Source organism: Podarcis raffonei, chromosome 2, assembly GCF_027172205.1.
Source record: "Podarcis raffonei isolate rPodRaf1 chromosome 2, rPodRaf1.pri, whole genome shotgun sequence".
Lineage (NCBI taxonomy): Eukaryota > Metazoa > Chordata > Lepidosauria > Squamata > Lacertidae > Podarcis > Podarcis raffonei.
Genome location: NC_070603.1, coordinates 98,649,525 through 98,677,359, shown reverse-complemented (window position 1 = coordinate 98,677,359; position 27,835 = coordinate 98,649,525). Strand labels below are relative to the sequence as shown.

General features: G+C 44.2%; 1 protein-coding gene across 2 annotated transcripts in view; it reads left to right on the top strand.

The window, feature by feature from the left end:
• Window positions 1–27,835, top strand: part of TAFA1 (TAFA chemokine like family member 1) — a 346,559-nt gene that overhangs the window by 271,220 nt on the left and 47,504 nt on the right. The window contains exon 3 of one of the 2 annotated variants that reach the window (XM_053378251.1): window positions 7,713–7,850. In XM_053378251.1, the coding sequence (XP_053234226.1) occupies window positions 7,713–7,850 (138 nt within the window). Of the gene's footprint in view, window positions 1–7,709; window positions 7,851–27,835 lie in introns of both variants that reach the window. The other variant, XM_053378250.1, reaches the window with a different exon arrangement.

Sequence of the window (27,835 nt, the reverse complement as noted above, 5' to 3'; positions counted from 1 at the left end):
AACTCTTTTCAAGCACAGATGGTCCTGAATAGCTTAATGTCTGCCTGGTGGCCAGAATAAGTGAATTCTTGATGGCCTTAGACTTCTGATCATATTCATGCAGCCAAGGAAGGAAAATGAAAACTTGTTTATCATTTTGATATACAACCTCTCTCATTGCCGCAGGAAGAGCCATGTAACTCAGTGGAGTCAAATGCTATTAAATTGCCATCACTGTCAAAAAAAAGGGAGGAATTTCTATGTTTTTTCTACCTGAGTCATAGTTAATGACTTCCACAGTGTATCACCCAAATCAGGACTTTAAAAAAAAAAAAGGAGGAAAGTTTGCTTACCGTTCAGGCTTGGCTCCGCTACTAGATTGGGCATGTTATAATTCTGAAATACAAAATATGCTTCTGTTACTACCTCTGAACCAAAGCGGGAGATGTAAAAAATGCATATGATGAGGAAATGACTCTTGGCTTCAGCTAGGCATGTGCTCTAAACCTTCTGTTGATGAGATATTTTATATCACAGCTGCACACAGAAGGTTCTCATTTAGGGGTAAAATATTTCACTGTGTGGTGGGGCTTTGTAACAGAGGCATAATTGCCATTTTCAGGTGTTCAGTCTTCGCCTCCAATTAAAACAAAATCATTCTCAGGAAATGGTCCTTCCTTTAGTGATGGACTTGTGGGTGTATAACCCTCATTCTTCTGTTTCAATATTTGAACAAACACAGTATGAGGAAGGAAAAATATATTTGTTGAAATTACTCCAGAAGATAGAAACTCAAGTGGCCGAATTAGGAAGGGGGAAATGTTTTTGTTGGATGAAATTGTTGGATAAGCCTGCATGAATTGACAGAAAGGAGGCAGAAGTGGAATATGATTGCATCTAGACCAGGCATGCACAGACCCTCCAAGTGTCCCTATTTTCCAGGGACGTCCTTGATTTAGAGAAGCCGTCCTGGTTTCTGATTTGATCCCAGAATGTCCCACTTTTCCTTAGGATGTCCCTATTTTCATTGGAGAAATGTTGGAGGGTATGGAGCTATCCGACTCCCAAGCCATCTGAAGGCAATCCTGTATAGGGAAGTTTTTTAATGAACCCAGTAAGTTGTGCGGGGTATAAATAGTAAAAATTTCATTATGGAATGGGACGTCCCTATTTTCATCGGAGAAATGTTGGAGGGTATGCATGCATAACAAGGTTTTTTAAACTTAAGGGCCACATTCACCCCAGCCAGCTCTCTGAGAGCTACTTTCCAACTGTGGGCATCACCAAATATGGGTGTGACAGCCCCACACTTTCAAGCACACATGTCTGTGCACACTCTCCTGCCCTACTATGTAGATCAGCTGAGCAGTGAATTATCATCCTTTCTCTGCTCGTAAAATGATCACTCCAAGGACTGGGGAGGAGGTGGCTTACATCCTTATCTGAAGGCTTGGTTTTGTCCACACCCATGCTGTGCCTACTTTAAATTATTTCGACCTTTTCCACCTTGTTGGCATCTATCTGTCTCAGGAGACAATGGAGGAATGTGCTGGTGGTGGGCCCTAAGTCAAACTCTCTCTCTCTCTCTCTCTCTCTCTCTCTCTCTCTCTCACACACACACACACACACACACACACACACACACACACAAATAGTGGGGGTCTTTTGTAGGCCAGAAAAATTACATGAAGAGGGGAACGGATGAGTACCTCCCCAAAACAGAGGAACAGTCACCCTGATGCAAATATATAGGAGGCGAGATGACTGGGAGAGGGGATGGTGTTGGTGAATTTTCACACAGACAACATCGCTGGATTCGAATTGACCACCGGGATGATCCAAGACAAACACACTTGCACATTTCTGCACACAGCCACAGAGATTTCCTTTCTCTCTCAACAAATTACACCTGCTTGCATGTATGCAATTAGGTACACATACCCACATATGCCAGCAAATGTAGCTGGTGTCAAAGAACAGGGAATAGGCACTACCTTCATCCCTTTCTCATAAGCTTTGTAAGGGCATATCATTGGAAACAGAAGGCGGAATCCAGTTGGCATCCTTTCACCCAGGGCAGGGCTTTTGATCTAGCAGATGCCTCTGCAAATGGAAAAAGAGCAGAATGTTATGTTTTTGCTAATGCCCTTCCCCTTCCAGAACAGGTGTGTGTGTGTGTAAATGGAGGGGGCAGGTGCATGAATACGAGCAAAAGATCTAGCAAACACCCCCTCCCTTCCTCTCCCATTGACAGAGATGCCCACTGGACCAAAAGCTCTTCCATGAGTACCGGGGCACTGTCAGGGGCTCAGCCTACACTCGAGTAGGACCCTGGCAGAGACACATGCCCGAGTGGCATGTTCTCTCCCTCCTGGTCGTTTGTTCAGGAGCTTCAAAAGCTTTCTTCTGCCTGAACATCACAGCGACCGATGTCAACCGACACCGGCACACTTAGGGATCTGCAGAGTTTGCGCATCATGCGTAGCAGAACTCAGCATTTTGGCTAATCTACTTTATTTACATATAAACACACATGGAGCACTGCAACATGGCTCTCTCTCTCTCTCTCTCTCTCTCTCTCTAGCATCAGACAGCAAAGAAAGAACAAAGGCAATAGTCCCACTTCACGCAACACAGTAACACAAACATCCTGTCTCCATCACTTCCCCCTCTGTGGAGTCAAAACATATACCGTCATGTGAATGACAACAATCCCATGACTGCAATCATGGAGCAGAAATTCTAACAGGCACCAATTGGATTCCACCCAGAATGCCAGACTAGATGGTCTTTCAGCCTGACCTGGTGTGTCAGTTCTAATGTCCCCTTTCCAATCACAGACACCATTTTGTTAGTTTCTGTGCAGTATGTGAGATAGAGGGAAGATCCCCAGTCCCCAGGGGTACAATGTAATGAATAGCCAAGTTTCTATGAAAAGTCATTATACTTTTCAACATGTTTCTGATGAATCTTCTGTAAGGGCCAAACTGTGTGCCCCCCCCCCCGCTTGCCCCCTGCCACCCAAGCGACCAAAGTCAATAGACTGTCTCCAACTTACTTACAAAACACAGCCAGGAGCTGAAATGGCTCAGTAGACCATAAAATGCTCTGAGGCGCCTTCCCTGTCATTCGTGACAATGATTTAAACTTTTAGTGTGGTTACAACCTATGAGGTCAATAAATGCACATTTTTGTACAAGTCCCTAAATATGCATTTATGACAGATACTATAATGACTCTTTGGAAAGTGCTACAGAGTCGAGTCAATAATCCATTTTTTAAAAGTCTATAAACATGAATGTACATTTATAAAATCTTTATTTTGCCCCTTCATCTGTGTCAGTATGGCTATTCTTTTACAAGAGGCTTTGCATTCCGTCACTGTTGCAAACAACCGTTTTTGAGACCGGAGGCATTGAAAATGAAATGAAAGAATATTTAAACATACCTAAGCAACATAGGTACATAGCTAAGCAACCCCATACCTCAACACAGGCATTCAGCATGATTCCAACAACTTTTTTCTTCTTTAGACCCCCTACTGGGTTGGCATCTCATTTCCAAAGTGATCACAGCTATAAATGTGCACATGTGCAATAAAAAAACACACACTGTGACCAATTTGGGGTTAGCCAGAAATGTGGAAAAGAAGACAAAGCAGGGACACAGATTTTTTTTTTTAAAAAAATAATCAGGTGCTGATTTATATGTGCAGATGCAAAATTTGAAATTTAAATTACTATAATTAATTTGCATAGAAATATTATCCATCTCACCATAGGGGAGAAGACCATGAGGAGACTTGCGTGTCTTCTCCATCTGCTTTGCGTGGCGAGTTCCCGCCCCCCACCAGGGAGAAATAAAGACACAGGACACCAGAATTAAGGTTAATTAGGACAACAGAATTAAGGGCACCAGAATTAAGGGCAAATTAGGCCACAACTTTATTGATTTCAGGAATGAGAGGCATTGGCTTAGGCATTGGTCCTATCGACTATCTGGCTCCAGCCCGTTTGCTGAAGACCGGGAAAGGTTAACACCATAAAGAGGGAGTTCTGCTGAGGCACGTCAACTAGGAGCTCCCCCGGGTCACCGCTCGGGGGCGTGCCTTAGGCCCACACCTCCATAGGCTTCGGACAGGGCCATGCCCCACGGAGTCCTTTATCAGAACACCCTTCACTTTTGGGGGGGAGGTGATGGCGTTTCCTCCACCCCACACATCCTCTTAACCCCTCCTTACCAATGCCATGTGATGGCTGGCACGGCGAAAGAGGGCGAGCCCCAGCCATGCCGGCCCTAAATAGGGCAGGCCACGCCCCCCCAGCCACCCGATTGGCTGGCTGGGCGGACAACGCGGCCGGGATTCCCTCGTTCTCGTGGGGGCTGCAACCCAGCCCCCGCGCACGTGGGGTGGGCGTGAAGCCCACAACCCCACCTCCTTGCCAGGTCCCAGAAGTGGCTTTGTGGATGGTGGGTAATTTCTGGGGGGGGGGGGTTCTTCATTTCTAAACTGGACTTGTACCAGAGAGGATTCTAGAGGCTGTCCTAGTTCAAGGCAGTGGCAGAGAGAAGGCTGCAAAGCATACATTTCAATCAATCAGGCAAAGAGTATCTGTTAGGGAGTATCTCCCCAATGCCATTCATGTCACAATAATCAAACTGGTCCCCTGCACACCTCATTTTGATGCAATATTCTGTTGACAAAGTAGTCTTTGAAAAAGTACCTGAAGCCAATCCAGCCATTTTAAATGTCACACACGGAGACTCCCAGCTAAGAATGACCCTTTAATGTGTGGGAAAGCTTTATGCAATTTTAAATATTCAAACCTTCAGCTTTCAGGGATGAGTCAATCAAAGCTGGTTAATGTCTGTTAAGGTAAAAGACCTTAGGTCATGTACTCTTGGGGCTCAGTATTGATGAGTTTGCAAGCTGAAGAAGGCACAATGGACCCCATTGTTAATATTTAATTCCTCTCATCAAGAGGAGCCGTTTCCTGTATAGTGCAGAAACATATTTACTCGGGCCTGACGCAGCTCTTTTCTGAGGCAAAAATGCAGTGAGCTAGACAAAAGGCCATCACCGTTATGCCCTGTTATTCCATTCAGGTCTCCCAGAGCAAGAAGGGAACAGGAACAGATCCGTGACTCTTGGAATTTTGACTGAGATGCTTTTAATTGAGGGCACAGTCATCTTAAGAATACAAGAGGAGCAGGCTGCATCAGACCACTGGCCCTTCTACTCCAGCATCTCACACTGGCCAACCAGATGTCCATTGGAAGCCTAAATGCAGGACCTGAGCACAACAGCACTTTCCCCACCAAAGCTTCCAAACACATTGCGGCGTATTTACTGCAGTACAGGACTGAGAGAAATATTAATAATCAGTTTTTATCTAGAAAATGCTTCTAGATTTGCATTCAGAATAATATGCGATGACAGGCTCCAGCTCAAAAAGATGTGAAAAATGAGGAGTTCTAGTGGCCCTAGAGTCTGTGAAGAGTAGCTGTCAGCTTCTTGATTCTGATAATGTTAGTGAAGGCTTATTTCCCAGCTGAAGGTTCCCTAGCTTGACCTTAGAATACATTTCTAACCCCCCACCCCACCCCCACCCCAAAAATGCATCCTAAGACTGGCTTCAAAACTTTTTAATTTTGAAATAGAAACACACAGAGGGCAAATGACCAATAAATAAATAAAAAGCTATTTATAAATACACAAACAAAAAGTCACTGATATCATTTAGACAGGCTCTTAAAACATTTTTGCTGAAGATTTCTTTTAGTGAGAAGGTGGTGGCTTATTTTCTTTACAGTGGTACCTCTGCTTACAAACACTTCTGGTTATGAACGCTTCAGGTTATGAGCTCCACTAACCTGGAAGTAGCTGCTCCTGGTTGCAAACTTTGCCCCAGCATTAGCGAAAGCGTGCCTCAGGATAAGAACGGTTTCAGCTTAAGAACGGACCTCCAGAACGAATTAAGTTCATAACCAGAGGTACTACTGTAGCCTTAAATTGCAACAACCATCTGCGGTCAGAAATGAAATGGCGGGATTTGGCATAAGAACATGAGTCCTTCTGAATCAGGCCTGTGACACCACCTTGTCCAACACCCTGTGGCCAGTCAGATGCTTGTGGGAAGCCTGCAAATAGGACCTGAGCGACAGAGTGATTCCTCCCTTGCAGCCTCAAAAGACAATTGTACTGTAGCTGTTGTGATTATATATTTTTTCCTTCCAGTAGCACCTTAAAGACCAACTAAGTTAGTTCTTGGTATGAGCTTTCGTGTGCATGCAGTGTGCATGCACACGAAAGCTCATACCAAGAACTAACTTAGTTGGTCTTTAAGGTGCTACTGGAAGGAAATTTTTTTTTTTGTTTTGACTATGGCAGACCAACACGGCTACCTATCTGTAACTGTGATTATATAGTTATAGAGGGATCTGGCAACTTCTGTTTCAAGTGTATCTGAAGAAGTGTGCATGCATACGAAAGCTCATACCAAGAACTAACTTAGTTGGTCTTTAAGGTGCTACTGGAAGGAAATTTTTTTTTTGTTTTGACTATGGCAGACCAACACGGCTACCTATCTGTAACTGTGATTATATAGTTATAGAGGGATCTGGCAACTTCTGTTTCAAGTGTATCTGAAGAAGTGTGCATGCATACGAAAGCTCATACCAAGAACTAACTTAGTTGGTCTTTAAGGTGCTACTGGAAGGAAGAAAAAAAAATTTGTTGTGATTATATATATTGCTTTTTATTTGATACAGTTTTATTTTTTAAGGTGCCCTGGGAAGATACTACATTTTAATTAATTAGATAAAGGCAGCCCTTTTTTTCTAAAAAAAAATGTTTAGGGGTATGCGTACCCCTGCGTACCCCCCAGAAAAAAAGCACTGCATAAATGAATCCAATTTCTTTTTCAGCAACTTAAATGACAAATTCATTTTGTTTGTAAATTAAGTGGTCATTTTGTATATAGGTCATTTTGTAAGTGTTGCAGATTTGTCTTTTTTTTTAAGTGCTGCAAACCAACAATGCAAACAAATACTTGCAACCGAGCATATTTGGACTTCTAATCACCCAGCAATTATGCGCTTAATGCATTTTGAACTTGGGTCACGCAGAATTTATGGATGGTGCACGAACCCTGTGCCCTGCCTAATTTCCCTCTATTGCACATACAAGTGTGAGATCAGAAACTTCCTAAGTTTGCAAAATAAGGCTTGCACATCAACACATTGTGCTATTGGTGTTTGAAACCAGTAGAGTCTAACCTTAAGTGAGAAGTGTGAGCTTGCTGGGAAGTTGGCTGCTCAGCTCATAGTTCATTAGCAGTGGCAAAAGTCACTATTATATGCATTATGACACTGCAGTGAGCAGCAGTATGAACTTGGAGGTGTCAGTGTCCTTTCTCACCCGCTCTGCATCTCTTCTTGGATCTAGAGCTCTGGAGAAATGTGTGTCATGAGATGCTTGCGTTGATGTAGAGACAGGTAACATTTTAAAATTCTGGCTTCTATTCCCTACCAACACATCCTTCATCAACCAGGTGTCCTCCAGACGTTTCTGGCTGGAGCTGAAGGGAATTGTGGGCCAAAACATCTGGAGGGAACCAGATGGGTGAAGACTGACATGCTCAGGTGTTTGGGTTTTCTTTTCTTTTTGTTTTACCTCTCCAGAGCATTCCATCCTAACCATGGTGTCCATCTTCTCTCTTTCTTGCCAGAAGGAGGGACGTGTGAAGTTATAGCAGCACACAGATGTTGTAATAAGAATCGGATTGAAGAGAGATCACAAACAGTAAAATGCTCCTGTCTACCTGGGAAAGTGGCCGGGACGACGCGGAACAGACCGTCGTGTGTTGATGGCAAGTAGCGTATGACATTATGAATATGTGCAAACTTTTATGATGCAACCTTGCTTACCCAAGGAGATGTGTAAAATATTTGGAAAGTCAGAAGTCTTAACATAGAGCTGCCGTTGCATACGGTCACCAGCATGGCCAATAGTTGGAAGAATTTTGTTTAAAAAGCAAGCTGAAAGGATCACAATAATATTCCGTATTGATAACAAATGTGGCAAGTAGAAATATTCCTGCATTGGAGGGGGTTGGGCTAGATGGCCCTTTGAGTTCCTTCCAAGTCCAAATTCTATGAAATTACACTAACAGAGCGATCAAAATCCTTCTCACTGTGGTGTGGAGGGGATCACTACTGATAGAAGCCAAGGCAAATCCCTGAAATTTCAGGGCCTTCTCAACACTGGCTCCAGCCTGGTGGAATGCTCTGTCTCTTGAGACCAGGGCCCTGCGTAATCTGATCTCTTTCCGCATGGCCTGTAAGACAGAGTTGTTCCACCGCCTTTGGCTCAGAATCAGTTTGATTCCCTCCCCCTCTTTCTTTTTCCTTTCTCCTCCTATGAAGAGATTGCTCCCTAATTGTTTTAATGTTTTATCTTAATCTTTTAAATTGTATTTTAATCAACTTGTTTTTATTATTGGTTGTTAGCCGCCCTGAGCCCGGTCTTGGCTGGGGAGGGCGGGGTATAAATAAATTTATGATGATGATGATGATGATGAAATGGGGTGTTCTGTGAGTGGGAAGGGGTTGAGGTGGTCCAGGACATGTTGGATCCTGAGCTGGCCTCACTGCTAACACATGACAGCATCAGACCTGGTCATCCTTCCTGACTTCACTGACCTCTGCAGCTACTGTGAGCATCTACAAAAACGAAGTTTTGATGGCTCAGTTATTCTCAATTTGCTGAACTTACAAACTGTGCCCTCTTCCGTTGCTGATTTTTATTTCTTAAAAGCATACCGCAGAAGCAATTTTTACTTCAGGGTGCTCCAAAAATGAATGCTAACGAAGCAATGGTGGGAGGGGGCATAAGAATGAGTGGAATCTATATTGGTGTGCAGTCAGCAGCTTCCTGGGACAGCTTCCTGCCACCTGCACTGTGCAGGGTATCTTCTGAGAGGGTGCCTTTGGAATGGACCTGAGGTGAATTGTTCTTCTACTGGTCCATGCCTAGAACATAAATAGGAAGCTTGGCTTTGACACTGTGGTTGTCAGAACTCCCACCCTTCCATAGCCTATCAGGCCAGGACAGAATTTTATACACATTCACCGTTAGGCTCAGTGATACAAGGTTTCCGGCTTTCTCAAAGCAACACGGTTTAAGTGCATCACTCTATATTCCCCTCAGAACTTCTCATTGCCAGCACTGGAGGAATTGGACTGGATCCATAGGTAAATGGGGGAGCCAGCTTCCTGCTCCTCACTGGATGGATCCCTAGGAGGGATCTTGGGCTGTCATTTTGTGGGCACCTGCACTCATGTTTCAGGATGGTTGTGCAGTAGCAGTTTGTGCCATGGTGGGCCCAAGATTGCTGACATTCCCAGCAATGTTGTCCTAGCATTTGGGCTTGGACAGCAGTATTCGCCAGCAGCCAGGCTGTCCAGTGACTCAATTCTAGCCCTATGCAATATCAAACTCTAGAAGCTGTAGCCAGTGAAAAAATTGTGGCCATTTGCAACCCACTTTAACTTGGCATAGTTATTGCTGTCCCCTGCTGCCACTCAGTGCTGATTACACAGACTCCTGCTCAACAGATGCACACACATACGTTCTGTGTGAGTATACAACTTACAAGTATACCACTACAGTGTGAAGTATAGAACTGTGTGTACTGAATTCGTGGACCTGTCCTTATAGTTGATGAACAATATAAGATTGTTGCCTTAAAGTGGCTCTATGGTTTACAACATCATCATCAGCCGTGATCACTCTTTCAAAGTTTTAATAACTGATTGATGAAAGACCACACAACCCTAACCATATCTACTCAGAAGTAAGTCCTATTGATCCTAGAATTAGGATTTCATCCTCAAATAGTGAATTGCCAAGATCTGGTAGATTCAGTCTTGGTTTGGATTCTGTTTTTGTGTGACATCTAGAAACAGAGAGGAGAGTGTGGATGGTTGGTTGGTTTAAAAAATAAACATTTCTCTCTCTTAATATACAGTGGGACCTTGGTTTAAGAACAGCTTAGTTTATGAACAACTTGGATTAAGAACGCAGCAAACCCGGAAGTAGGTGTTTTGGTTTGTGAGCTTTGCCTGGGAAGCAGAACATGTTCTGCTTTCTGCTGAGTGTAAACTGAGTCCCCCGCTGCTATGGGAAAGCACACCTTGGTTTAAGAACGCTTTGGTTTTAGAACGGACTTTCAAAACGGATTAAGTTCGTAAACCAAGGTACCACTGTACTTCACTTACCAATATGGATCTATCACATCTGTGCTGAAAGTATCACGTTTTTATTCCCTCTGTGGTTCCATTATTAACAGCTTTTCTTATGTGAATGAATGTGTAATGACCCTGGGGACTCGTGCATACACCCATCATTTGGAGACTTCAGTAAGTGCATAGATGTTCTCTTCTGTGAGTCAAGGAAAGATCCACATATCACAGAAATTCCCCATGCTGTGTATAGCGTATTCCTTGATTTAGATGAGTGATCAAGGAAGCTCCTGAATGCACAGATCTCCAAATGCACACTGAAGCCCCACACAACTGTGGATGTATTTTCCAATGGATGTATTTTCATTGGTGTTTTCTCGGGGGGTGAATTATTTCTCAGCTAGGAAATTTACCTTATGTTCCATGATATGCTAGAGGTCTGTTGCATAGAAATGCATTATCTCTTGGGAGTTGTTCCCCTACTCATTGGCAAAAGAATGGCTTGTAACTATTCAGAAGTAAGCACAGCAGCTAAATTTCCACTGGAGCTGCCAAAGGGGTTGAGTAATGTGTGCACAGGCAATGCAGGATTACATTTTAAATTTCAGAATTATCCCATTGTGCCACCTCTTGTCTCATTTGTGTTGATGCATTAATAATTCAAGTGGCTACAGTGGACGAGATTTAATTAATGTTTTTTGAAAGTCAGCAGCAAACCAGTTCAGCAACCTGACTTTGTAATGAACATAGTGTGAATACTTGGCTAACACAAGGACAGGGGTGGTTTCTGTTGCAAAATTTTGAAGAGCAAAAAAGATGACGCTATGACGACTCTCATTTTAAATACCCCTACTATATGTAGGCTATAGAAGCAGTGATAGATTGCTTAGGGGGCCAGGAGAAGAGGAAATAAAGTCTTCAACCACCAGCTATGTCTATGCCTCATCTAGAAAGTATAGCCAGAGACATTTTGGCAATTTAAAAAAAATCCACCCGGACAGAAAAAGAGGACATGCTCTGGAAAAAGAGGACACATGGCAACCCTATGTTAGGAAACTCCTGCAACGCTTACCTTAATTTTTTTCCTGACTTTCTCATTTTTCCAGAATCCAGCCTCTTTTTCTTTTTCTTTTTTTAAATTGTGTATAAAAGTATTTTATAAAGAAGCATATACATGTGATCATCAGGCTCCTTTGGTGAGCCCTTCAGATACTGCAACAGTGAGTTGGATACGTAAATCATTGAAGGGAAAATTTGCTTCCTTTGTGGCTCTAAGGGTGAAATCCAACTTTGCACACCAGGAGTTCTTCACCCTCTCCTCCCCCATGCACCCGCTATACCCCTTCAGAGCTGCACTGTAGGGTTCCCAACACTCTTTTTAAGCAGATTCTGGGGCACGGACAGGCTTCAGGGGGCAAGAGAAGGGAAAACCCATTGTATGAACAGAAATCCACTCCATTTGCACATGGATACGATTGGATATAAGCATAAATATCTTACAAATTATAGTAAGATTGAAATCTGCTCCACGGTGCCTACTTTCCCCTCGCTTGACCATGCTGGTATTTTACACCGTGTCTCTCTTTTAAAAAATGTGATAGGCATTGGGTAAAGATTCCCAAATGGTGTGATGTAGTTATCTGAAATACAGTCATACCTTGGAAGTCGAACGGAATCCATTCCGGAAGTCCGTTTGGCTTCCAAAATGTTCGGAAACCAAAGCGCGGCTTCTGATTGGCTGCAGGATGTTTGGCTTCCAAAAATAGTTTGCAAACCGGAACACTCACTTCCAGGTTTGAGGCATCCGAGAGCCAAAATGTTCAAGAACTATGGTGTTTGAAAACCAAGGTACGACTGTACCAGTTTTTGTCACTTAACTCTCCAAAGTGACTCTCAGTTGCAGTAAGACTCAAGACTGGATTGACTGTTGGTTTAAGCACTACGTGAGATAGCAGGCAGAGGAAACTGGGATTTCCGGCCCCTTCTATGTGAGTATACCATTACTCCATTTTCAGGAATTAGACATCTGAAACTTACCTATATCCAGGTTGTCCACTGTGAGGCAAGTAAAAAGCTCCATGAAGGAATTGTGATGCAATGGTTGCTGGGTAGATGTAGCTCAAGACACGTTGTTATCTGAGGCAGAGTAACAAACAGTGCCCTCCCACAGCGAAGGTGCATAGTAAGGTAAAGGTAAAGGGACCCCTGACCATTAGGTCCAGTCGTGACCGACTCTGGGGTTGCGGCACTCATCTCACTTTATTGGCCAAGGGAGCCAGCGTACAGCTTCCAGGTCATGTGGCCAGCATGACTAAGCCACTTCTGGCGAAACCAGAGCAGCGCACGGAAACGCCGTTTACCTTCCCGCTGGAGCGGTACCTATTTATTGACTTGCACTTTGACGTGCTTTCAAACTGCTAGGTTGGCAGTAGCAGGGACCGAGCAATGGGAACTCACCCCGTCGCAAGGATTTGAACTGCCGACCTTCCGATTGGCAAGTCCTAGGCTCTGTGGTTTAACCCACAGTGCCACCCGCGTCCCGACAAGGTGCATAGTACCCAAGGCCAAACAAATTATTTTGGCATCTGATGCAGAAAATCCCCACAAGTATTCTTCCCCAACCTGGATAAACAAACAAACAAACAAACCAGCAATAATACATGGCACCCAAGGTCAGCTGCCTGACTGAGGCAGCCACCTCATTCTCCCTAATGGTAGGGCTGGTCCCACTATACTAGAGGATGGTGAACGGATGAAGCAGATTTGAATGACAGGCTAGGGGTGTGATTTCGCCCTTTCTCCTCAGGTGATGAAATGGCTAATGCCATTTCTGGCAATGTGTGCCTGCTCCTTAAGGAGACAGTATTTTGTTGTTGCTTTTAATTTGTTTGCTCTCTAACTCACAAATGAGAAAGATTTTTTTCCCCCACACGCAGATGAAACAACTGGGCCTAATTTTTCCTGACAAGCTTTGGATGGTGAGGAATTTTTATACTTAGGCAGCTCATTCAAAGCCCGTTGAAGTTAATGGGAATGTGCGCATCAGCTCCAGTGGGCTTTGAGGAGGTCCTTAGTAAATACTTTGTATTGCGCTCAGTAGCTCTTCTATATCAGCACTTGAATCAAGTGAAAATTGTTCACAGTCAAAAAGCCAATAGTTTTCTATTTATCTAATATGTACTTTAGATGGTATCAAAGAACGGGGTTTTTTCCTCCCTCTCTCTCTAAACTCCTTAAAAGTACTTTCAATCAATTCTTATTTCCACAGAAAGAGGGGGAAAATGTTATTTTAAATCCAAAGAGTCAGCTACTCATCCCTCTAGCTGTGCTCCGGCCTAGATAAGGAGAGATCTCAGGGTCCCATTTTATTAATGCACTGTCTGTATGAATAACGAGCAGACTGGGTGAATTATTTTTCACTCCTGGGAAAATCTATAGCCCTGTCCTTCTGCAGCGCCACTGGAAACTGAGCAGGAGGTTCGTATTTTTTTCGATTTTGTGAATTCAGATGGCTTCATTTGTAAAGAGGGGGGCAGGAAGGCGGAGACAAGAGCAACATTCCCCACTGAGGTCCATTTAGCACACTCAGACAGAGTGACACACCAGACGATGCTCTACAGTACAGAAGAAAAAAGTGAGTTTTTCTGCCTACGGATACAATCCGGAGATTTCAATTTGTTCAGAAATATCTGATATGATATATATCTGCCAAGACATACCTCCCCAGTGTGTTTTTTGAGGGGAAAGGGGCATTCCCCTCATTTAAGAGACCCTCCAACTTAGTCCAGTACCATCCATTTGTTTTTGTTTGTTTGCTTGTTTGTTTGTTTGTTTTAGGAGCTCAGATCAACAAACACGTCCACAATTTATTTAAAAGGTTAGGAAGGTTGTTCCCAAAAGATTTACAGTTCAAAACATCTGAAATCCTTAGAACTGGTAAGGTTTTCACAGATTTGGATTCACTGATCTGTGAAACTCTGGGCTAAGTGCTACTACATTAAGATATTCTACTGTGATTTCCTTTAAGGTAGGGGTGCTTAAGTAATTCAATCTGCATAAAATCTCAAACAAAATGACCTCAGCTTGGACTTCAGTGAGAATGAAAATTTTCTGAATGGGAGGACACAGATCTCAGCAGTTTAAAGATATCACATGGTAGCACGGTTTTTAAAGAACAAGTGTTTTAAAATACTCTTACAAAGTGGCTGCATAGCATGACAATACATAAGAATTTCTTTCTGGGGAGTTGAATGGGGAAAAAGATCTCTGTCCTATGATGTACCTATGACGGCAGCCATCATATTCCCTATACAATGTCCCCAGTAGCTTTTCAAGGACACTGTATGGACAAAAAGATGGCTGACTTCAATGTGTCAGGGATCATCCACCTAGTCCTATGGGTACCATGGTGTGAGTGAACACCTTTGTTGGTCCCCATGGCCACCAGATGGGCAACTGTCAATTAAAAAAACAACAACCCCATGACAGAACAGTGCAGAGCAGTTGCGTGCTGAGGTCCCCCAAAATACCCCACCCCAATAACTCACACATCACTCATAAATTTTGTTTAAGGTTTTTGGCATAATTTTGGCCACAACTTTATTAAACATACAAATTGTGAGTGGTTGCTTAGGCATTGGTTATGACTATCTGTCCCTCCCCCGCCTTGGGGGACAGCACTGACTCCCGGATTCCAGCGAAACCCAGTGTGGAGGAACAAGATCAGGGATAACTGGAGCTGCGGCACAGACCCTCAGCTTCTCCCCGCATGCTCCCAGGGGCTTACGCAGCCCAAACCCGATTCCAGGGGTTTGGATGAAAGGATGGTAAGCCTCTGAATTCCTTTAATGGAATTCCCGTGCAGCAGCAGCATTGGAGGGGCAGGCACAGCCAATCCATACCCCTCCACCAACCATAGAATCATAGAGTTGGAAGAGACCACAAGGGCCATCGAGTCCAACCCCCTGCCAAGCAGGAAACACCTTCAGAGCACTCCTGACATATGGTTGTCAAGCCTCTGCTTAAAGACCTCCAAAGAAGGAGACTCCACCACACTCCTTGGCAGCAAATTCCACTGTCAAACAGCTCTTACTGTCAGGAAGTTCTTCCTAATGTTTAGGTGGAATCTTCTTTCTTGTAGTTTGGAACCAATTTAAACCAATGCCTAACCACCAACCTTACAAGTTGTGACGATTTGCTACGCAGTAGGCAAAAACCAAATGGCACACACTAATCAATGGAAATGGATAAATTCCTACCAGGCCCCCGCACCAAGGTGGACGACCCCATGACAGGCATAGCAAGGTCAAAGCACAAGCCCAAACAAGGGAGGGCGGGCGGGTGATCCGGTGCCCACAGTGAAAGAGAAAGCAGCTTGCTATGAACCTTGTTTAAATAACCTCTGTTCCCACCCCCAAATTGGCAACATCAAATTTACCCCAGCAACACCAACCACCAATCCAAGCCAGGCTCCTTCAATCTATCCTGCCTGGCAACTACGGGTGCTTTGCCTGGCCCCATCCACATCACGTGCTCTCCTTTAGTGAGAACACGCTTTGCTGGAGCTGGAAGGACCAACCCCCCTGTCTTACGGTTGGTTTTGAAGGATGCTAGGAAGTGGGGAGAAGTTGTAGGGCTGGCTTCCGCACTTGCCTAGTGGCCCGTCCCATTTCCTTGCTGTTGCCTACAAGCCCTGGGGCTCAGCTCTATCACCATTCCAACAGCCACATGGAGACAAGCACCTCGGCAAAGGAATCTGGTATGCCTGGAAGTCCCCAAGACCTTGCAGAAGCCGAATTTGAAAATGTGCTTTTCAGATCTGATTTCCCAAACTGTGTCATTGAAACCATGGACCATGGCAGCAGATGCCCCAAAGGGAAAGTGAGACACACAGCTCCTCACACTGTTTCCCCAGGAGACAAGGATGTGTGTCCATGTGGTGTGTGGCGTTTGCAAGTTTGGATGCCTTTCAAAGGTCAGTAGGTACAGATGTCAGCATGAATAAGTTTGAGTGATGTCTAGAGACAGGTGACTTTTGGATCCATGAGAAAGAGACATGGGACAACGAAAGCTTGTTCCGGCCTCCTGTTGCTTTTAGTCACGGTCCCTGACCTCAGGCTTTCCCCTGTGTTGCCTAGCTCTTTACCCACTGGAACAAGTTGTGCTGTTCTTTGTAGGAGAGATAACAAGGACTGTGATAGAACTGTTTCCTGTGTATAAAAGAATCCTATTTCTGTCTCTGTTCTATGAGCATGCAGTTTCAGCCTAGCTTTAAACCCACACAAAACAAGTCTTCTAGCAACATGTCGTACAAGTGACTGATGAACTAAATTGTCTGCAACGCGCACTCAAGTTCTTCCCATTGGAAATTTTCTATCTGAAGGGCTGGAGGGGAGAAATTCCAAGAGGCAGGGAAGTTTTTCAAAGAGAAATCAAAGGTAATGAAGGAAAGGTTGAAGGATTGGCTTTGGGAAGTGCACATCGGAGCCAAAGGGCTAGTTAATAGCTCTGAAGAACAAAACCATGCCTCAGAGGGATTTAGGTGTAACACAAGTCTGAAGCTAGTACAACAACCGCTGCATGTCAATGAATGGATTTAACTTTGTTAAGTCTATTCACTGCTAGTCATCTCAGAAGGGAGTACATAATAGCAACAGATCTTATCTGCCATAAATACATGCTCTGGCTCCTTAGCTCTGGCTGGGGCTATCCTTGTTGTGTACACACAGAAACACATATTTAGGGCTCAGATTAAATTTGAAAAATAATACAATTTACATGTTCTGTTCTGGCTGTGAGGGTCAATTTTTCAGAGAACTGAATGAAAGGAGGAAAACAGAACAGTAGGGAGAGAGGTAAAAATATCTGAGCACTTTGGGTACCAGTCTGCCAGAATTATAGTGAACTGGCCTGAATTTCATCCTTCTGGGCAACTGGCAGAAGTCAAGAATGTAAATCCAGGTGGAGTGGGGTGTATGGTTGACATTTTTGTCATTAGTGTTTCCTTGCTTTTGATTAGATGTGTTTATTTTTAAAAAATTAAAATATGGAAAGTACATTATATCATATAGTCTCTTCTAGTATGACATTTGTGAAACATGCAACACATGGAGGGGTGGCTGTCACCAACCTTGCAATGCCAAACCAAAAATCTGTTTGCCCAGGCTTTTTAAGATGGCCAGTTTCCATCTATATCGTTGATACCTTCTAATGTTGTTTTGCAATTGTATTGTACAGCATTTTGTGGTTGTGTTACCTTCTACTTTTTTGTTACGTTTATTATTCACAACCCTGATATTTTTGATGCAGGACATATTTCAAAAACATGAATTCATCTAATCCCCTTTTGAAGGCATCCAAGTTGGTGTTGATCCACAACTTCCATGCATTGGGTGAAGATCCAAAAATGGAACTGTGGACTTTGCTCATGGATCCTTGATGTGATCTGATGCTCTGGTTCTGATCCATATGCAAAAGCCTCTACCAGTATAGTCAGGCATTTGTCCAATGCATATGCAACCCCCGAGCCAAAGAGATAAGTAACTGTACAACCTCTTGAAGACATCTGAAGGCAGCCCTATATAGGGAAGGTTTTTTTAAAAAAAAATGTTTAATGTTTTATTATGTTTTTATGTATGTTGGAAGCCACCCAGAGTGGCTGGGGCAACCCAGTCAGAGCGGTGGGCAATAAATAATAAAATTATTATTGTTGGTGTTGTTGCCTAGGACATCCCTATTTTCATCGGAGAAATGTTGGAGGATATGCATGCAGTCCTGGCTGTATGCCTGCTGCTCTTTATTCATCTGCCCTTCACACAGCTAATACATGAAAGCTATCTCTGTTCCCAAGCTTTCAGCATGTTGTTTAGTCATTTAGTCATGTCCGACTCTTCATGACCCCATGGACCAGAGCACGCCAGGCACTTCTGTCTTCCACTGCCTCCCGCAGTTTGGTCAAACTCATGCTGGCAGCTTCGAGAACACTGTCCAACCATCTCGTCCTCTGTCATCCCCTTCTCCTTGTGCCCTCCATCTTTCCCAACATCAGGGTCTTTTCCAGGGAGTCTTCTCTTCTCATGAGGTGGCCAAAGTATTGGAGTCTCAGCTTCACGATCTGTCCTTCCAGTGAGCACTCAGGGCTGATTTCCTTCAGAATGGAGAGATTTGATCTTCTTGCCATCCATGGGACTCTCAAGAGTCTCCTCCAGCACCATAATTCAAAAGCATCAATTCTTCGACAATCAGCCTTCTTTATGGTCCAGCTCTCACTTTCATACATCGCTACTATAACTGTGGGTATGGGCAATTCACAGTGTTCCGTAGGAGAAGACTCACTTCTCTGGGCATTTCCCTGCTGTGCTTCCATCCTCGGCCACCACTTCCACATTGCCATTTAAGCTTCACTGTTGTCCAATCCAGTGCCAGCATCCAGCATAATTGGACCAATGCCAGGGTGCCCACCAGGACTGATGCCAACTTCCTTAAAATTATTCATTCTTTAATCACCCGGCACAGTGACACAATTTATTCAAATCCCACAAGATACGCAATTCCATGGCTGGAAGCAAACTTTATTTCGAGAAATGGCATGGATTATTTTGCAGCTGGTTAAAACAAAAAAATGTATGCAGCTGAATTCAGGAGAGCAGGAACCAAGAAGGGAATCAGAAGAAATAAGACTGAGAATCTAAATTCAGGCATTTCTCAACAGTGAAGCGGAATGGTTTTTCTTATATTATACAATGGTTGCTGGTGCGTATTTTGGGCTGGGGCAGGGAAATTGTGGGATCAGGGTAGCTAGTCTGGCTGCTGGAGACTCTATTTAAATTAGATGCTGAGTTGTATGACTCCCCAGTTGGCCATGGGCAACTCAGCAACTTATCTATTATGCTAGCACACCTAACAGAGTTGTTCCTAGGAGGATAAAATAAGGCAAGGGTATATCCAAATCCAAACTGAACCCCTGGGAAAGACAGGAAAGAAAGCTTAATAAATAATTGCGTTTGGTGATGTTAGCTATAGCCCAACAGCTCATCCACATGGGAGCTTAATGTGGATTTGATGAGGTATGTGACTTGATTTCGGAGGGTGTTGCTCACATGACACCCTCCTCATCCAACTGACAATATGCAGTTTTTCCAACAGTAAACTCGGATTGTCCTGAACCAGGGAAAATCGGAAAGGGGAAGTAAATCCAATATAAAATTGCTTGTTACCTGAGCATGGATACACTGGAGCTCATTATGTGGACAGGTTCTGGTGATGTTTCGGCAGTGCGATTTGTCACCACACACCCCTACTTCCATTTTGTTGCCATCATCCTCTTCTATCAGAAGAGATATCATGCAAAACATCTGCATTCAAAATTAAAGTAAACCTTGCCTTTGCAGGTACAGGAGGTAGGGAATTAAAAGTCGGGGGAGGAGATCTGAGTGACTCCAAATCTTTGTGGGTCTTGGAGCAACACACATTAACCTTAGCATACTGCAGTTTTGTGCAAATCTGACATGCTGGGGGTGGGGATAAAAGGTGTGTGCCTGAGCAGGTAAACAAATATGCATGCCCAAAGACCTCAGGGGTTGTATTCAACTATTGTTTACTCAGAGTAGACCCATTATGACCCATTATACTTAAAGTTAATCATGGTCATTCATTTCAGTGGATCTACTCTGAGTAAAACTTAGTTGACCACAGCTTGGAGCAACACACACATATTTTTAAAATTAATGTTTTACTGCTGTTTTGTGCAAATCTGCTGTATCAGACAGTGTGTGTGTGTGTGTGTGTGTGAGAGAGAGAGAGAGAGAGAGAGAGAGAGAGAGAGAGAGAGAGAGAGAGTTTCTGCCCAGATAAACAAATACTGCGCAAATGCTGACCTCAGGTTTCTAGTGGTTGGGCAAATACTATTTTTTAAAAAATAAAATAAAATATATTTTAATGAAAGATTTCTTAGTTTACAAAAATACGTGCATTGTCGCTTTTTCAAGTTGTGTTTTCTACAGATCAGTTTCATTTGTTGTGAGACATTAGTGTTGCATGCAGTATTAGGTTAAGAAGGAAAGATGGGGAAAGAGGAGGAGGGGAAAACACCATGTGGGGTAGGGTAGTTATGCTTCTATTCTACTACTTAGTGTATGTGTGGGGTTTTGTGTCAGCGTCACTTGTAAGAGGTTCTCTTACTATTAGCTTGTTGTATTTCCTTGGTGGTGAGAGGTTGGAGGTGACCCAGGGTGTGGCTGGTTGTCTTTGGTTGGCTGTAGTGAGATTTTGAGGAGGGGACGACAACAGCACACAGCATGAATGTATCCCATTGCCCCCTAGTGTGGAGAGAAAACATGGAGGTAGATTTTGGAGGCATGCGGTTGAATTTCCTCATGTATGGGCGAAGGCCCAAAAACATAGAAACAATGTGCCACATATGCGTTCATGCTGTAGTGTAGACACATCCCAAGACAGAAGGAGCTTTTCTGAGGACAAAGCAGCTTCAGTTTGTTTCCCCTAAAAAATAATGTTGTCTCTTCCCTCAAAGTATTGACAAAAAAGCATCACATTATGAAGTGAAGGAAATGGTCTGGTATTGACCAGGGGAAATTGTTGTCGGCTAATTGCTGGCAAGCATCAAGGCTCTGTGAAAGTTGGTTAAGAAGAAGAGGGATATTCTAATACAAAATGAAGTTTTAAGATGAAGCTACACAGCTATGGGGGGGGGGACTAGGGGCACTGCTGGAGTTTGGGTACGAATAATGTTTCTTCCAAATTTCCTGGCAACCCTCCTGAAATCAACACTGCTTTTATCGATTTTGAGGGACACATTCTGATAATTTTCTGTGGAGTGTATCCAACTAAATCATTGCACTCACAAAATGACTTCTGTGAGTGCAACAAAACTCTGGGAACCCCCAGAGCAGATGGTGGGGTGTGCAGACGGGGAGAGAGGGAGGGGAACATCAGTTGTGCATGCAGAAGTCATTTCACACATGCAATGATTTAGTTTGATGCAGCCCTATTTATTTTTATGCTGTTGCAATGTGCAGTGCTCCTTGTATCCTCTTGCTCTCCCCACTACCTTGTTCTATAACATCTGTTATCCCTTAGAATCAGTGTTCCTGCCCTTGCTAAATCAAGCCTAACTTCCACTAATCTTATTTCTTGCAGTATTTTTGCTCCAAGACCCTTTGAACATCCCTTGCTGTCCTCCTCATTACAGTAAGCTCTTGAGGTGTCAGGAAACACAGCCCTGGTGTGTAACCTCAAGCAAATACTTTTACGCTTACTGATATGTTACGTGAAACAAAACAAGTAAAAATGGAAGACCATACACAGGATTTCATAGTTTCATGTTGGGCCCAAGCTTTCTGAGAGTAACAATCAAATTTCCCCAAGAGCTTCCAGACATCTACAGGAAATTATTATTTAATACAGCAACAATTCTGACATTGCCATCCATGGAAGATTTTAAGAAAGGGGTAGACTAGATTTTAAGCTATGGGAACTGGATAAGATGACTCCTACCAACTTTGTGATTTCATAGTACCAATTTTTGCCACTGGAATATTTCTCGGTTTCCAGCTTACTTTGACCCGGGAGGCTCACCAGAACTCAGCCTTTAATCTGTTCTGGGTGCAAGGTCTTAAGAACATAAAAAGAGGCTGAAGTATGAGGCCAATGGTCCATCTAATCTAGCATCCTGTTCCCGCAGTGGCCTACCAGATGCCTATGGGAAGCGTGCAAGCAGGACGTAACTAGGGTTGCCATATGTCCGGTTTTTCCTGGACACGTCCTCTTCTTCAGCGTTAAAATTTGTGTCTGGGCAGATTTTTAAAGTTTGGCAAAATGTATGGCTTTGTTTGGAACCATAGTATCATAGTTTATTATCATTGACTACAGCGGCAGCGGTAGCGGCAATAGCACCAATAGCAGTGGCGGTGGCAGCAGCCTCCTTGAGTGCTTGCCATGTTGGAAGGAAATGATGTCAAAGCCGCAGCCTGAGTGGCTGCAGAGGAGGAAGTGGCAGTGGCACTGGTTGTTGCTGCTGTTTCTCCAGGTCCAGGAGGAGGCACAGCCACAGGGAGTGAACAGAAGAACAGCAACACCAGAAGTAGCGCAAGCGAGGCTGAGCCAGGACTGGCGGCCGACCCTGCTCTACAGGTGTGAGAAGGGTACAAGTGTGCCTCTGCAAAAGGAGCGAGCGAGTGAATTCACCCCACAGCCTCTGCTGCTGGTGCTGCTACCTCAGAGAGAAAAGGCACAGAAAGTGGGGGGGGGGCAACCCTGCCCTGACTGGCTCAGAGAGGAGATCCAGGGACACTCACTCACTCCAGGAGACAGAAAAACATGAAAAGGAGCCAAGTTTCTTCAGAGGAAGCGTGAGAGGGGGACTTGGAAGTGCGTTTTTCTTCAAGAAGCGCCCAAGAGCAAGAGAGCAGGTGGCATTGGCTGAGCGGAGAGAGAGAAAGCTGAGGGGAAAGAAGAAAAGCGGCCCCCGGGTGGTCACCTGGGATTCCCTGTTGTTGCTTTTCACAATCATTCCCAGCATGGAAAAAAAATGAAAGCAGCTGAATGGGAGGAGGCGCAAAAGCTCTCATCTCAACAGAAACTTGGGGAATTATAACAACAGCAACAACAACAATGGCCGCTGCTACCTGTAGCTTTCCAAACTCAGCTACTCCTTGCCTCTCAGCTAGCCGAAGGTGAAAGTCTTCCCTCCCTCTTTTTCCCTTCCTCTCTCCTTCTCTCTGCCTTGCCTTAACTCTTTCTGCCACTTGGTGTTAGCGAGTCAGTCGCCCTCCAGTTCTGAGGGTTACTTTCCTCCCCACTCACCCCGCAGGAAGAATAACTGCAGATATGTCCTCTTTTTGCTCTTCAAAATATGGCAACCCTACCTAAGCACAGCAGCACACTGTCTACATTTCCTGGCCACTTGTATTCAGAATCATACTTTCTCCAACAATAACAATAGAATCTGGTTTGTTGCCACTGAAAGCCTTATCCACCATGATTTTGTCTGATCATCTTTTAAAGACATCCAGGTTGATGCTTTTTGGAGGCTGAGGAAATAACAAGAAAGTACAATAGGCCTTTGCCTCACCATTGAACAACCACCTCGTGTCCCCAAACATCTAAAGATAAGGGAAGGATTTGCAGGTCAGATGGTAGGATGCCTGGACAGTTTATGGTCTCTGTCATTTGAGAAGTTAGCCCTGCTAGATCTATAATTGGAACTAGAATTCCACCCAAGCTGTTGAGAATTTGTAAGCCACTCAACTTCCCCCAAGTAATTTACATGCGTAGCCACTGTAGTTATCTTTACATTTGGGAAACAAATCAATCTCAAGGGATTTGGTTTAAGCCACAGACTCAGCAAAAACACCAACCCACTATTGCACAGATTTTAAATTGGTGGAGATAGAAGCAATTTTCAGCACATGAATTATAAAAGATAGGGAGTGCTCTGCACTTCAGGGAATTTTATATGTCTTCCAGTCTTGTTCGTCTGGCTTCTGGAAAGTTTAAGACAGTACAAATGACAGTGCAGTTTGATCAATGACAGAGAGGGGACATCTGGCTGGGCCAGGAAGGTGCTTAATGCCTCCTTGTGAGAGTGGGTGGTCCCTGCCTACTTGAAGGAGGTAGTGGTAAGACGACAACTCAAGAAACCCTCTGTGGATTCAGAAAATCTAAGTAACTACTGGGCTGTTGCCCATCTCCCTTTCTTGAGCAAGGTTCTTGTGTGGGTGATAATGGAACAGATCCAGGCACTCTTGGGGAAAATTGATTTTCTAGATCTATTTCAATCAGGGTTTAGGCCTGGTTTGGGCATAGAAACTGCTTTGGTCGCCCTGTATGACAACCTCTCAGTGGCTTTCAGTACCATCAACCATGGTATCCTTCTGGAGTGCCTGTTAGGAGTTAGGGGTGGGTGGCACCGCTTTGCAGCAGTTCTGGTCCTACCAGAATGCAATGCTAGGGGAGTGGTCTGCGGCCCTGTGGCACCTTCAGTGTGGGCTTCCTCAGGGTTAAATGTTATCCCCTATACATGAAACCTCTTGAGTGGGATTATCTGGAGTTTGGAAGTACATTGTCTGCAATAGGCTGATGACACACAGCTTTACTTCTCCTTTACATTTGCAGGTGTGGCAGTGGAAATGCTGGACCATTGTTGTTGTTGTTTAGTTGTTTAGTCATGTCCGACTCTTCGTGACCCCATGGACCAGAGCACGCCAGGCACTCCTGTCTTCCACTGCCTCCTGCAGATTGGTCAAACTCATGTTGGTAGCTTCGAGAACACTGTCCAACCATCTCGTCCTCTGTCGTCCCCTTCTCCTTGTGCCCTCAATCTTTCCCAGCATCAGGATCTTTTCCAGGGAGTCTTCTCTTCTCATGAGGTGGACAAATCAGCTTCAGGATCTGTCCTTCCAGTGAGCACTCAAGGCTGATTTCCTTCAGAATGCATAGGTTTGATCTTCTTGCAGTCCATGGGACTCTCAAGAGTCTCCTCCAGCACCATAATTCAAAAGCAATTATGGACTGGATGAGAGCCAAGAAACTGAAGCTCAATCAGATAAGACTGAGACAGTGTTAGTGGGCGATTCCCTAGACTGGATAGATGGGAGGTTGCCTGCTCTTGATGAGGTTACACTCCCTCTGAAGGAGCAGGTGCACAGCTTGGGATACTTCTGGCTCCACTGTTGCTTGAGGCTCAGGTGACCTCGGTGTGTGGAGTGCCTTCCATCAGCTTTGACTGGTGACCTAGCTTCACTCCTATCTGGATAGAGATAGGCTAATTTCTGTTGTGACCTCTAAGCTAGATTACTGCAGTGTGTTAAATATAGGGCTGCCTCTAAAATCTGTTCAGAAACTTCAGCTGTTGCCGAATTCAGTGGCCAAGCTGCTCACTGGGACAAGACGCTCTGAGCATATTACATTGATCCTGGCCTGACTGCGCCGGCTGACAATTAGTTTCTGGGCCCAATTCAAAGCCTTCGTTATAAACCTTTAGGTGCCAAGCAAATATGTTCCACTGCAACCAGGCATTTGATTGACATCTGATGCCCTTTTATATGTGTTTGGGGAGGGAGGGTTTATTGGTTCATTTTTGTTCTTATTTTAATTACGTGTTTTGTGTTCTCATTTTGTACTTTGATGTTGTGAACTGTCCCATGATCTTCAGATGGATACATATTAAATAAATAAACAAATCTGGTGCTTATGGCGCAGTGGGTTGCTGCCTAGATGCGGAGATGGGATTGTGGCTTTTTGAAAAGCAATAAACGGCTCCCACTCCAAAAAACCTTCAAAATGGGAGAGACCAAGGTCTATGCCTGCAATTGGAAACGTCTGGCCCTCCATATATTGCTGGACTACAGCTTTCATCATCCCTCACCATTGGGAATGCTGGATGGGGTTGAGCAGCAGTCAGCGGGGTAATGTAGGCAGGACACAGTTGTGTGCCTGGTTCCCTAATGCTGAGCGCTGCTGACCCTTGCTGAGAGTAACTGGGGAGAGAGTGAGGTGCATGGAGCTCAGGGAGTTCTGCTCCCAGGATGGATGGGAGTTGAACAACATTTGGAGGCCCACAGGTTCCTACGTCCTGGTTTCCAATCCCTGGGCAACACATCTCTAATTCCCTTACACTGATAGAAAACATTGGCACTGGAAAGGAGTACATGGTTGTGCTCCCAAAGCCAGCCAGACTGGAGGTAGCTAATGGAAGCTGTCATGTCATAATTAAAAGGCCTTTGGTTTTATTTTGAGGATGGGGTGAACCTGTGTTCCTGATGGTGCACTGCAGGTGTTGGCTTAGTCAACATATGAACCCCAATACAAATTAGTTGCCCACTAGGGCTGGGCACTGAATAACTAGCAAAATCCATCACTTAAGACATCAGAGTCTACCAGGGTATCAATGCTCATTATGTGCTCTGATTGTGTGTCCATAGGGCTAAAAAGTTATCTCAGATTATTCAAAGCTGAGGCTTACCATGGTGCCAGGCAAAAAGATACACGTTGCTTTAAACCACTGCATTTGTCATCACAGTGGGCAATCCAATTTTTAATTATGGTATGTCCCCATTTTCTTATTTATTTCCCTGGCTCTAATTATTATTATTACCATTATATTTCCAGCAGAAGGAACATTGGAGGAACTAAAAATTTACTGTAGTAGATTGTTGTCTAGGGCAATGAATTGATTAGGATGCACAGTAAATTAACAGGAGCAGACGCCATTAAATTTTAAACTTAATTGTCTTCTACTTTTAATTGCTATTGGCTATAATCAATAGGTGCCTGAGGAAAGTTAAAGGAGTTCTTTAGGAGGCCTCTGCTTCATGCAGCTTAATGGAGGGGACAGTTTTATCATCTAGTTCATGCAGATAATTTGTAGCTCAAGTGTGACCACTTAAGCATTTTGTCAGAAGGCTCACTTTGATTTCTGCATGGATTAGTCAGGATAGTTATCTATCTGTCTCGCTTTTGGTTGTTCTTGATGTCAAGTAAAAGCAAGATACTCCTTTACTTATGTCATCTTATTTAACTTACTTTGGGGGCAGTAGGGGGTACCATCTTTCTTTTTCCTTTTTATCAAAAATACCCCCATAGATATTGCATTGTCTTGCAGCATCTTTCCCATTGGTCCAGCGCCGAGGGCCTTCTGGCGGTCCCTCACTGCGAGAATTGAGATTACATGGAACCAGGCAGAGGGCCTTCTTGGTAGTGGTGCCCACCCTGTGGAACGCCCTCCCATCAGATGTCAAAGAAGTAAACAACTATCTGACTTTTAGAAGACATCTGAAGGCAGCCCTGTTTAGGGAAGTTTTTAATGTTTAATTCTGTACAGTGGTACCTCGGGTTACAGACGCTTCAGGTTACAGACTCCGCTAACCCAGAAATAGTGCCTCGGGTTAAGAACTTTGCTTCAGGGTGAGAACAGAAATTGCACAGCGGCAGTGGGAGGCCCCATTAGCTAAAGTGCTACCTCAGGTTAAGAACTGTTTCAGGTTAAGAACGGACCTCCAGAACGAACTAAGTTCTTAACCCGAGGTACCACTGTAATGTGTTTTAAATATTCGGTTGGGAGCTGCCTAGAATGGCTGGAGAAACCCAGCCAGATGGGTGGGGTATAAATAATATCTTCTTCTTCTTCTTCTTCTTCTTCTTCTTCTTCTTCTTCTTCTTCTTCTTCACCATCATGAGGAATCATGTTAGGCTCTCACTGAATATTGCAGCTCCACTCAAACTTAAAGTGATACCCTAGCTTCTTTCTTTAGCATCGGAACAGCCAATGTAAATTTTGCAGGAGTCATTCATTCCCATCTCAGGCCTGGGGACCAAATGTAGCCATATATTCTCTCCAGGCATAATTCTCACCAGTTCTGTTGTGCATCCTCTTTGAGTGCTTTTGCCCACTTGTAACGCATACTTAAGGTGTGAAAATGCCTCTTGCTGACCTGGATGGAGGGGTGTGCGGGTTGCAGAAACTTCTGACTTTTGCAAAGCTGGACTAGAACCTACTGCACAAAACTAAGAGGCCGCTGTCGTGCCCTGGCCCACCTTTGCCTCTCACCTCATCCACCACTGGCATGCAGCCCACAGTAGATGGCCCATGAGGGAA